The sequence below is a fragment of the Myxine glutinosa genome, chromosome 1 (genome assembly GCF_964187855.1).
Source record: "Myxine glutinosa chromosome 1, kmMyxGlut1.1, whole genome shotgun sequence".
Taxonomy (NCBI): Eukaryota; Metazoa; Chordata; class Myxini; order Myxiniformes; family Myxinidae; genus Myxine; species Myxine glutinosa.
The window spans coordinates 106,934,152-106,947,037 of NC_136261.1; the positions used below are offsets into that span (position 1 = coordinate 106,934,152).

At 42.1% G+C, this 12,886-nt stretch overlaps 1 protein-coding gene across 1 annotated transcript in view; it reads left to right on the forward strand.

Annotated features, from left to right (window-relative positions):
• The window catches only part of HID1 (HID1 domain containing), a 107,551-nt gene that overhangs the window by 38,621 nt on the left and 56,044 nt on the right, over positions 1-12,886 (forward strand). Inside the window, exons 8-12 of the mRNA XM_068116764.2 lie at positions 1,721-1,777; positions 2,151-2,291; positions 2,419-2,509; positions 9,491-9,642; positions 9,737-9,815. Coding sequence (XP_067972865.1) covers positions 1,721-1,777; positions 2,151-2,291; positions 2,419-2,509; positions 9,491-9,642; positions 9,737-9,815 — 520 coding nt within the window. The remainder of the gene's footprint in view (positions 1-1,720; positions 1,778-2,150; positions 2,292-2,418; positions 2,510-9,490; positions 9,643-9,736; positions 9,816-12,886) is intronic.

Below are 12,886 nucleotides of genomic sequence, written 5' to 3' on the forward strand. Positions count from 1 at the left end.
TTAGATAGGGTGATCTAATAGACATTGTAGAAAACGGCAGTAAGACCCAGAATTTGTTTATTTATACACCTCAAAACCTCTTTAAACCTTTATTTAAATTTACTTGAAGACTGTAGAACACAAATCGCCTTCATAATGTACTTCCAAGAATCATGCTATATATCGATTATACTGTATCGTATTAGAGGGCATGGCATGTGTATTGGGGTGAAGAAGAGGTTGCCATAATGGCTATGTACGATGCTGAGTGATGCTGCATTCTACAGTGATCAAACAAGCCTTCATCTCCCAAATTGTGACTCAACGTCGTTTTCTTAGTGTATAAAGTTGTTTGTTGAATAAGAATGCTGCAGTAGCTCTAAACTTCTGGATTTTTAAAAACAATCTTTAAAATCATTATTTTATTGAAATTGAAGTGTGGGAGGGCATTGCCATTCGTGGGTTTCCCCTTCGCGGTTTCGCTCTATTGCGATGAATTAATTGAGGCAAGGTTTGCAGATTGCGGTCAATGCGCTCGTTCAAAGCGCTCAAATAATCACGGGTTTGCGAACTATTTTTCACATTTGTTCACCTAGTTAACATGGGCTGTCAACACAATAACCCCCACGGATCCCCATGCCCCCATTATCATCATCATCATCATCACCATCACCATCACCTCCATCAACTCTTCTTTATCGGCGACATCATCAATATCACCATCGCATTATTGGATCAAGTTTATCATCATTATTATTAAAAGTAAGTTTCATGATCTTAATAACTCAAGAAAATAAACTTTATGTTATGTTCTGAATATAACTCCTTTATTCATGAAAATAAATAGCACAAAAACAATTCCCAAACATGTTAAGGGTACAGTTTGGACAAATTTCAAAGTTAAAGTCCCTAAAACTATTTTCCCCATTACCCTCAAAGTTTGTGGATTTGCAGTTCATGGGCATTTTCAAGAATGTAACCCCTGCAAGCAGCAAGGCCCTCCTTCCTGTATATTATTGAACACTGCGTGGAATGTGAGGTATCGTGTTATATGAACTCTCTAGTTTATATCAATTTTTGAAATACAAACCAAATTTGTGATTTAGATCTTTCTTATGTATACAGTTACACAATTGTCTTTAACATTTATCGATATTGCAGATTTACAATCTGCCATATAAAGGACATTGTCAGTTTGTGTGTTTGTACAGATGTCTGTCCCCCTTCATAAGGGTAGGTTTTAAAGGCCAATCTTTTAACATGAATGTGTGTTCACTATGGTCTGTTTTGAGGATAAAACAAACTCGAAAAATATTTTCCATAAAATGATAATTATGTCTCTTCTATTGGAATTGTAGACGGTGGCTTGCAAACTGAGCGTCAAGGGCGGTGTACAGAAGCGGTTTTTTTTTAATGACAATAAATACAAGGCACAGGGAGGTAAAATTCGCTGCATGTGATGTGCAACGCACGCAGATTAAAACTGGTGTTCATTTACATCCGTATGATGTCTAATAATTTATTTTAGAAAGATATATGCACATCTGACACTAAGCTGAGGCCTCAGACTTTAGCACGCTCATGAAGCTGCACTGTCGAAGAAACTGTTCCAACACGTCATTTTTGACGGGCTTTTTACTAGTACCAAAATAATACGGCCTTGCATACCTGTATTTTAAATACTTGTGCTTTAAACCACAACTGTCTTAACTGATGCAGTGTTGATCAATTCCTTTTTCAGGCTGCTGGACCCAGGAATCTGTTTGTGAACTACCTCTCACGTATTCATCGTGAGGAGGTGAGGACCATGTTTGGCAAACATGTCATTGTCCCCTTTTTGTGAAGTATTTACAATTGAGATAAATAGTAGGTGTGGTGATGTTCGGGAGAAATGGAGATGGTGCATTTAGCATTCTAACATTTGATTCCTTCTCGTCTATCATCGTTAAAGCTTTAATAGTTTGACAGTTTCACTTTATGTTCTGTATTTTCACTCAACATCTGGAGTGGATTATAAACTTTCCCATGGCATGAAGATGTTTGTTTGTATATACTCGGACAAATAGGCATATCTTGATGATCATTTGGATAGGAACACAAGTCTGCAAAAAGCATCTGGTCACAGTTGGCATCTCCAAAGTAGTATAACTAATTTGACATTATCTATGCAGGACTTCCATTTCACCCTCAAGGGCCTAGGCAACTTACTCAACAACCCGCTCATGCAGACTTACCTGCCTAACTCGACCAAAAAGATCAACTTTCACCAGGAGTTGCTGGTGCTCCTCTGGAAGATTGCTGATCACAACAAGGTAGGATGACATTGATGAATAATGATGGCTATATAGTTGGGTAGCGAGGCTATACTTGAATAATGATGGCTATACTTGTTCCTCACCACTATTTTTTTTTTAAATCTCACTCGCCTTTCCTCTGCAGAAATTCCTCTTTTATGTGCTAAAAAGCAGTGAAGTTTTGGATGTTCTCGTTCCGATCCTCTATTACCTCAGTGATGCTCGTGCTGATCAATGTAAGTTGTCACCTTTTCATTTACGTATTTGATTGTGCCTGGTTTTGGTACATGTTTCTGGCAGACAAGCTTTAACTTTAAAAACGATGAACGGATTACTAGTTCCAATAATTTGCCATCATTCCAAAATGAAACTACAGGAGTAGGTTAAGGCCTAGAGTCATTAACAATGATATCTCACAACATGGGAATGGAATCGGAGTGAACCACAATGAGTGGACAAGGATCACATGTAGATTAGACGAGGTGTTATAGACATTAAGTCCCATTGTAAAGGTGGTTAATGAGCTGGCTGGGTTTTTATTGCCGATCCAATAGTGACGTGGCAATTCTTCTGAGGCAAGGCTTGACTTCCTGAAGACTAGAAACGAAATCCTTAATACTGCTGACTTCAGCTGATTTTATAACCTACAATCTCTGGCATCCTAGCCTCGTGTTCTCACGAGTATGCCACCATTGTATCCTATATAGTCTTTATAGTAATAAACCAAAAATGGACAGCCTCACCTCATACAAAAAATCGCACCTGTGTCCGAAGGAAGCGGTTCAGTTTGGCATTTTTCATATGAAGTAGGCAAGGCCTTTAAACGAACGAAACCCATTAGAATGACCCTTTAGAACACTTAGAATTACCCTTTAGAATTACCCTTTAGAACCCACTAGAATTACCCTTTCAAATCACCCTTTATAATTACCCTTTAGAACCCACGAGAATTACTCTTTCAAATCACCCTTTAGAATCACCCTTTCAAATTAACCTTTATAATTGCCCTTTAGAATTGCCCTTTAGAATTGCCCTTCAGAATTACTCTTTAGAATCCCTTAGAATTACCCTTTGAAACCTTTTCAAATTAAATTTCAGATTTAAAGGCTCTTCTTCTTCATTTTGATGGACAGACAGCCAAATATTGAAGTGGCATCACAGCTTAAAAATATGAATACAGTTCATAAAATATTTTTGAAAATGGAAACTGAAATGGTAATTGTTTTTGATACAAACAAAACCTTTGTTGTGTGGAGTTTATAACAAACACAACACAACATGCATTTTAAAGGCCATTTTCCCTGCTAGAGCGGGGGTTAGCCTTGCGGTCCCCATGACGATCTTCTCCATTTTGCCCTATTTTCTGCATCTCTCCTTGTTAACCCCCTTGCCCGCATTTCTTCTTCCACCATCTTTAGCCAAGTCTTTCTCGGTCTTCCCCATCCTCTACTTCCTTCTACATTCATTTCCATCACTCTTCTCAACCAGTCACTTTCATCCTTCCTCAACACATGACCAAACCATCTCAACCTGTTCCTCTTCACAGCATCAATCACAGGCTCTATTCCCATCATCTTTCGCAATTCATCATTTGTCTTCCTCTCTCTCAACGATACTCCGCACATCCGTCGAACCATTCGCATTTCCACCCTTTCCAACCTTCGTTGCAGCTCTACGTTCATTACCCATGTCTCGCTCCCATAAATCATAACACTTCTCACACATGCAGCATACACCTTTCCCTTCAGCTTCAACGACACTCCCCTCATCATCAGCATGCCACTCAGTTCCCGAAACTTCTTCCATGCACATCTCACTCTCGCAACCGTTGCCGAGTCTGATCCACCTTCTCCATTCAGCATGTCTCCGAGGTAGCAAAATGTTTTCACACCTTCCAGCTTCACGCCGTCTCCAAGATCCAAGCAATATAACATATTTGTAACATAATTAACATAATTTTGCAAATTTGTTTATAACAAATTTTTATAACATAATTTGCAAAAAAGTTTTACTTGTCAGGAAAACACTGAGAATCCATTGCAATTGCTCTTCATTTGAAACATTAACAAGTCAAGTGAATCCACTTGGATTCCGCCCAGGTTGGCACATGGAAATTATGATGTAGCATAATTATCATCTCGGGTCAAGATTTGAAATTATGCCATGGTTTTTGTAAAATTGCTACTAGTATTCACATTATGTACTTTCACCAAAACATACATCATCATAGAAACATACATAGAATTTGGGTCCTCTGGGTCATTTGGGTCCTCTGGGTCATTTGGGTCCTCTGGGTCATTTGGGTCCTCTGGGTCATTTGGGTCCTCTGGGTCATTTGGGTCCTCTGGGTCATTTGGGTCCTCTGGGTCATTTGGGTCCTCTGGGTCATTTGGGTCATTTGGGTCCTTTGGGTCCTCTGGGTCATTTGGGTCCTCTGGGTCATTTGGGTCCTCTGGGTCCTCTGGGTCATTTGGGTCCTCTGGGTCATTTGGGTCCTCTGGGTCCTCTGGGTCCTCTGGGTCATTTGGGTCCTCTGGGTCATTTGGGTCCTCTGGGTCCTCTGGGTCATTTGGGTCCTCTGGGTCATTTGGGTCCTCTGGGTCATTTGGGTCATCTGGGTCCTCTGGGTCATTTGGGTCCTCTGGGTCATTTGGGTCCTCTGGGTCATTTGGGTCCTCTGGGTCATTTGGGTCCTCTGGGTCCTCTGGGTCATTTGGGTCCTCTGGGTCATTTGGGTCCTCTGGGTCATTTGGGTCCTCTGGGTCATTTGGGTCCTCTGGGTCATTTGGGTCCTCTGGGTCATTTGGGTCATTTGGGTCCTCTGGGTCATTTGGGTCCTCTGGGTCATTTGGGTCCTCTGGGTCCTCTGGGTCATTTGGGTCCTCTGGGTCATTTGGGTCCTCTGGGTCATTTGGGTCCTCTGGGTCATTTGGGTCCTCTGGGTCATTTGGGTCCTCTGGGTCCTCTGGGTCATTTGGGTCCTCTGGGTCATTTGGGTCCTCTGGGTCATTTGGGTCCTCTGGGTCATTTGGGTCCTCTGGGTCATTTGGGTCATTTGGGTCCTCTGGGTCATTTGGGTCCTCTGGGTCATTTGGGTCCTCTGGGTCATTTGGGTCCTCTGGGTCATTTGGGTCATTTGGGTCATTTGGGTCCTCTGGGTCATTTGGGTCATTTGGGTCATTTGGGTCCTCTGGGTCCTCTGGGTCATTTGGGTCCTCTGGGTCATTTGGGTCCTCTGGGTCATTTGGGTCATTTGGGTCATTTGGGTCCTCTGGGTCATTTGGGTCCTCTGGGTCATTTGGGTCCTCTGGGTCATTTGGGTCCTCTGGGTCATTTGGGTCCTCTGGGTCATTTGGGTCATCTGGGTCCTCTGGGTCCTCTGGGTCATTTGGGTCATTTGGGTCATTTGGGTCCTCTGGGTCATTTGGGTCCTCTGGGTCATTTGGGTCCTCTGGGTCATTTGGGTCCTCTGGGTCATTTGGGTCCTCTGGGTCATTTGGGTCCTCTGGGTCATTTGGGTCCTCTGGGTCCTCTGGGTCATTTGGGTCCTCTGGGTCATTTGGGTCCTCTGGGTCATTTGGGTCCTCTGGGTCATTTGGGTCATCTGGGTCATTTGGGTCCTCTGGGTCCTCTGGGTCATTTGGGTCCTCTGGGTCATTTGGGTCCTCTGGGTCATTTGGGTCATTTGGGTCCTCTGGGTCATTTGGGTCATTTGGGTCCTCTGGGTCATTTGGGTCCTCTGGGTCATTTGGGTCCTCTGGGTCATTTGGGTCCTCTGGGTCATTTGGGTCCTCTGGGTCATTTGGGTCCTCTGGGTCATTTGGGTCCTCTGGGTCATTTGGGTCATTTGGGTCCTCTGGGTCATTTGGGTCCTCTGGGTCATTTGGGTCATTTGGGTCATTTGGGTCCTCTGGGTCATTTGGGTCCTCTGGGTCATTTGGGTCCTCTGGGTCATTTGGGTCATTTGGGTCCTCTGGGTCATTTGGGTCCTCTGGGTCATTTGGGCCCTCTGGGTCATTTGGGTCCTCTGGGTCATTTGGGTCCTCTGGGTCATTTGGGTCCTCTGGGTCATTTGGGTCCTCTGGGTCATTTGGGTCCTCTGGGTCATTTGGGTCCTCTGGGTCATTTGGGTCCTATATTCCTATCCTATAACATATATATCTCCTATAACCTATCCTATAAATATAGATTTGATGACGTCATGTTTACACATCTGAGCGACAGAAATGAGCGACAGAAATGGGTGACAGAAACTAGCTTCACTTTTGAGCGCCCGAAATTCCCAGGCAAACGCTATAACGCACCAGGTTTACAACCTGTGCGTTAATAAACTAGAACGGTACTCGGTAGAGCGCATGCCTCCACTAGGCTGAACAGCTTACGTTTTTTATCCCACCAAAAATTGAATCTGCTTGTTCTTGTCACCTTCTCAACTCATCCACCAAATTTTGTCACAATCCATCCACAACTTTTTGAAATATAATTTTATATATTGTTTTGGCCCTATCTCTCCATTGTGAAAAGTCACTTGAAAAATATAAAAACTCTTGTATCTGGATTTTCACCAAAATCTAATGAATTCATCATTGTCACATACCCAATCTGCTTCATCCAAATCCGTCTATAACTTCGAGATATCCTGCTCACCTATAAGACAAGAGAGCCAGAGACAAACAGGTGAAAATATAACCTCCATCCACCTTCAATGGCAGAGTTTATAAGATTTCAGCTTCCTCATGGTTTTTCGAAGTTTTATCCACATTCCAAATCTATTTATTTTGTCATTTCCTTCCCACCAACAACCACCTCTGCCCTCATCCTCCTCCCCTCCCTAGCTCTGGGTCCTCTGGGTCCTCTGGGAAAGAAACATTCATGCAGAATCCATATCTACAAATATGCCAGACATACAACAATTGATACATTTCTGCCTTTGGCCTCAAAATTGTTTGATTTTTTTTTCAGCCAAGAGTTTTTCTTTTTTGCTTACATTGTAACAATTCCGAAATGGCGAGGCGATTCAGTTCTATTTTTGAGTCCATATTTTCAGGCAAATAACCCGCCCCCTGGTATACATCGCACCTGGTGAATAAGTGCTCCAGGAAAATTTCAGGCATGTATAATCTGCCCAGAGTATACCCCCACAAGCCAGCAGTGTGTTCAGTTACCAAGTTTATTATAGAGCACTCGGCAATTGGCTTAAGCACTCAAGCAAGCACTCAATTTGAAATCGCTTATAAGGATCGGCTGGCTTGGCAAGCGCTAGCTGGCTGCTTGGTAACTGAACACACCCGGCTTTTCTCTCCACATAACTGGGAGATACGCGATCTCCATATTTCCAGCAGCCAACACGGCTTTGTTCTCAAGGGCCAACAAACGGCTATTTTGAATTACAGTGCAACTGCGGTAAATAACCAATTGACATAAAAATGAATATCTTGACAAAGTGTTGTAATAATTAAGGTTCACTGCCTTGATGTATTAAAATCTAGCATGGATTCCGCTACCAATGCGACTGAAACCATGCTGCTCCTCCATCAGAAATGTATAAATACTACCCTGAATTTTATATTAACACCCCCCCCCCCAAACTTTGCCAACTCCGAGCTGTTTCAGCTATTTCATAGTGACACAGAAGATGATGACTTTGTGGCCTTTACAGAAGACGACTTACCAGTATCTTCAATAGCTTTCAAATTAGATTTATATGCGAAAGAACTGGAAATAATGATATTACAATTATAATTGCAAAAAAAAACAAAAAACTTCCTCTATTTGCAACACCTTGATCATTTAACTTTGCCCTCCTGTGGTTATGTCACAATGCTGTATGGTGAAATACCGTATAACCCACACACGAGTATACCCCGCAGTTGGTATTTTTGAAACCAATTTAACGTATAGGCCGCAGGGTTTTTGCGTTAAATACGGTACCGTGAAATGGGGTGAATAGGGACACAAACTGAAAAAAAGTTCGAAAACATTTTCACACACATTATGTAATGCACATTTCACACACATTTCACACACATTTCACACACATTTCACCCCGTTTTACGGGTGAATAGGGACAGTCACTAATACAAAAAAATAATAATCAAGAAACAATCCTGAGTTTCCAACTTATTGCTAAATTGATAGCTCAGATGGATGCACATAATATGCACCCATAATATAAACCACGGTGCCAATGAAAAAAAAAGTTTCTCCAAACTGTCCCTATTTCTTGATAATAATTTTTTTTTGTATTACTGACGGTCCCTATTCACTCGTAAAACGGGGTGAATAGGGACAGCCATAAAAATCCTATTTATTCATATTTAACCCATGTATGGGGTTAATAGGGACTATAAGTTGCTTTTTAAAAAAACAAGAGAACACTTTCAACCCAAATATCAACAAATCAGTATGGTTATCAATTTTCAGCGAAAAAAGTTTCCGAACTTTTTTCAGTTTGTGTCCCTATTCACCTTGCTGTCCCTATTCACCCCATTTCACGGTACTTGCACATAAATGTGAATCCCCCACATCAAAATGTTACATAATGTGTGTGTTATGGGTTGTTACATATACAGTACATCTACTATATAATCTACTATTAATAAAAAAACATGTAGATGTAAAATAAATTTGAGATGGCAGTAGCATGCAGGAAACATTGAAACAAGCAGGAAGTGTTTGCCGGAAGATTGTGAGCATCCTGGAGTAGCTGGGGAGGGTTAGTAGCCCGAAAGAGTGGAGGTAGCTAGACCGAAGGAGAGCTGGTGTGAAACGGAGAAACCACCAACCTGTCTGCAATGTGAGAGCAACGGGCTTCACAATCATTGCGGGAGATGCCAACAATATTGAGATCTTTAGATGTTACAGAATCCAGGAAATACTGATGTGATGCTGTGGCCCATCCCACTAATACAATGTTTTTAGCTTTGAAACATTTTGAAAAGAGAAACTTTTTAACCCCTTCATATTCAAAAAGGAAACTCATTGCTATTGTTATTTATTGAAGGTGAGCCTTCTTTTAAACAGTTGTCTTTATGCTGTTCGAGTTTATTTATTAAACATGCTTGGAGGCAATTATGACACCTCTGAGTTGAGGCCTGACATCTGTTTTCGAGACCATACTGAAGGCAGATGGTAGTATGTTGAGAATGATGAAAAGGACATGTTCTTATTTATTTGTGAGAAGCACGACTCTAATGTTTGCATGTGCGCTTGATCAGCATGTGTGGGTCTCATGCATATTGGAATCTTTCTGTTGCTGCTGCTGAGTGGTGAGCGGAATTTTGGCGTGCGATTGAACAAGCCCTATGCTGTCCGTGTGCCCATGGATGTGCCCGTTTTCACTGGCACGCATGCCGACCTCCTTATTATTGTGAGCACATAACATTTACACATCCTTTTTATTAGCATATTATCCTCTCTGATGTTGATATTATGGCATCCTTGAACACCTTTCGGATCTGCAGGTGTTTCACAAGATCGTGACCAGTGGACACCAAAGGTTGCAGCCACTTTTTGACTGTCTTCTCACCATCATTGTCAATGGTATGTCATCGCTCCCCTATTGTTTGACGTATTAGCATTTGCCCTGCCTCCACTCCCATATATCTATAATAATAAAAGGCAGTGTCCATCCGTCTCTCTGTCTCCTCCATAACTCCAAAACCATGAAACCTCGCACCCCCAAACTTTGCATGCATACACCTGGACCTCCAACAGATTGCAGTGATGAAAACTGGGTGTTTGGATGTGTTATAACACCCTTTTTGAAGATGATTAATGAGGTCGTCATAAAAAACCCTGAAAAAGCCTTACCAATGTGGCGGCCCGCCATTTTGGTCAGCCCACAGCCACTCGCTGGGTTATTAAGCCGCCATTTTGTTTTGGCCTATTCAAACGTGCCTTGCCTTGGAAACACGATCGATTAATCATTACATTAATTGAAGCATATCATTAAATTCTGGATTCGGATATGAGAATTGGATGCTGTAAACAAAATAAATGTCCAAATCTGGAGTGAAATCTGAAAAAATTTACCATATCTGGCGATTTTTATAATCAAGTGTATATATTCATTTATTTAAGCGAGGCTGTCATTCTCCGTCTGGGGTTATTTTTTAAATTTATTTAACTTAATAATAATTTTTAACTTGATTCATACTTCCATGGGATAGGGTGTCACTCCACTGCATCTGCGATCTGTTTTTAAAATTCCTCAGCCATTTCAACCAGAAACAATCAGCTTGCTATCACTTGCCAAGCCAGCCGTTCCTTATCACCATTTTGTTGGAGTGCTTGCTGGAGTGCTTAAGCTGCTTGGCGAGGGTTCTACACAATAAGTCAGAAATACCTTAATTAGTCACAAGGCCGGGGAAGTTTGGGTGTGTTATAACACCCTTTTTGAATATGATTAACCACCACTTGATGAACGTTATACAGGCTGCTTTTGCAAGCCATGGAGTTACAGTAGACAGAGCTCCCTTTTTGTTTTTACGTACCCATTTTTTTATTGACCAACATGTTTGTGCGATATACTTTTGTTGTATTAATAGATAGTTATATCAATATACCTACAAATATATACTTATTTGGGGTGGGGGGAGGGGGAAGGGGGGAGGGGTAGGGTGGAGGGGGAAGGGGGAGGGGGAGGGGGAAAAGGGAGGGGGGAGGGGGAAAAGGGAGGGGGAGGGGGAAAAGGGAGGGGGAAAAGGGAGAGGGAGGGGGAAAAGGGAGGGGGATGGGAAAATGGAGGGGGAGGGGAGAAGGGGAGGGGTATATATATATATATATATATATATATATATATACTGAAACGCAAAAGAAACTTACCACCTTTGAAACCTTTAAATATCAACAATAACACTGCGTGTAGTAAATGTGTGAACTTATTTGTGGACAATAGTGTCCTCACTGTCAGACAAAACGGTCATGGATGGTCACTTGAACCTTCAATGGTCACTTCATAGCACAGCTGTTGAACAGCCGTTTTGACTGTCAGTGATTAGCCAAGGGGTACGGGATGATTTTAATGAGCTGCACGTGATGTCTTGATATTGGCTTTAAAAAGGCCAGTGCAAAATGGGCATTTTGACCGAAACATTTGACCATTTTGACCAACTTCAAAAAGACCGAAAACGCAAAAGAAACTTACCACCTTTGAAACCTTTAAATATCAACAATAACACTGCGTGTAGTAAATGTGTGAACTTATTTGTGGACAATAGTGTCCTCACTGTCAGACAAAACGGTCACGGATGGTCACTTGAACCTTCAATGGTCACTTCATAGCACAGCTGTTGAACAGCCGTTTTGACTGTCAGTGATTAGCCAAGGGGTACGGGATGATTTTAATGAGCTGCACGTGATGTCTTGATATTGGCTTTAAAAAGGCCAGTGCAAAATGGGCATTTTGACTGAAAAATTTGACCATTTTGACCAACTTCAAAAGGACCGAAAACGCAAAAGAAACTTACCACCTTTGAAACCTTTAAATACCCAGAACTGAGACCTGAGACCACCCAGAACTGAGAAACTTTCAGCATGACAACGCTCGTCCCCCTGCTGCTCGCTTTACCACTGCATTTCTCCAAGGCGAGAACATCAACACCATGCAGTGGCCTGCACTCTCCCCTGACCTGAATCCCATGGAGCACCTGTGGGATGAGCTTGGGAGACGCGTAGTTGGCAGGGCCAGGACACGGGCAGAGCTGCTTCAGACATTGAGGACTGAGTAGGACAGAATCCAGCAGCAATCCATCCAAAGACTGGTAGGCAGTATACGCCGACGATGCACTGCCTGTGTCAAAAACAATGGTGGCCACACACGCTATTGAAAGGGGACTGACATTGCACCCTGTGCTGTTCTGTACTGTAGAACAAACTGATGAGATGGTGTATCTTGGTCAAAAACTTGACGTCATCAATAAAATGCCAATGTTTCAATTAGCAATTGTTGGTTTGTTTTATTTTGAACTGTTACAATTTTATTACATTTCAAACAAGTGGTAAGTTTCTTTTGCGTTTTCGGTCTTTTTGAAGTTGGTCAAAATGGTCAAATGTTTCGGTCAAAATGCCCATTTTGCACTGGCCTTTTTAAAGCCAATATCAAGACATCACGTGCAGCTCATTAAAATCATCCCGTACCCCTTGGCTAATCACTGACAGTCAAAACGGCTGTTCAACAGCTGTGCTATGAAGTGACCATTGAAGGTTCAAGTGACCATCCGTGACCGTTTTGTCTGACAGTGAGGACACCATTGTCCACAAATAAGTTCACACATTTACTACATGCAGTGTTATTGTTGATATTTAAAGGTTTCAAAGGTGGTAAGTTTCTTTTGCGTTTTCGGTCTTTTTGAAGTTGGTCAAAATGGTCAAATTTTTCGGTCAAAATGCCCATTTTGCACTGGCCTTTTTAAAGCCAATATCAAGACATCGCGTGCAGCTCATTAAAATCATCCCGTACCCCTTGGCTAATCACTGACAGTCAAAACGGCTGTTCAACAGCTGTGCTATGAAGTGACCATTGAAGGTTCAAGTGACCATCCGTGACCGTTTTGTCTGACAGTGAGGACACTATTGTCCACAAATAAGTTCACACATTTACTACACGCAGT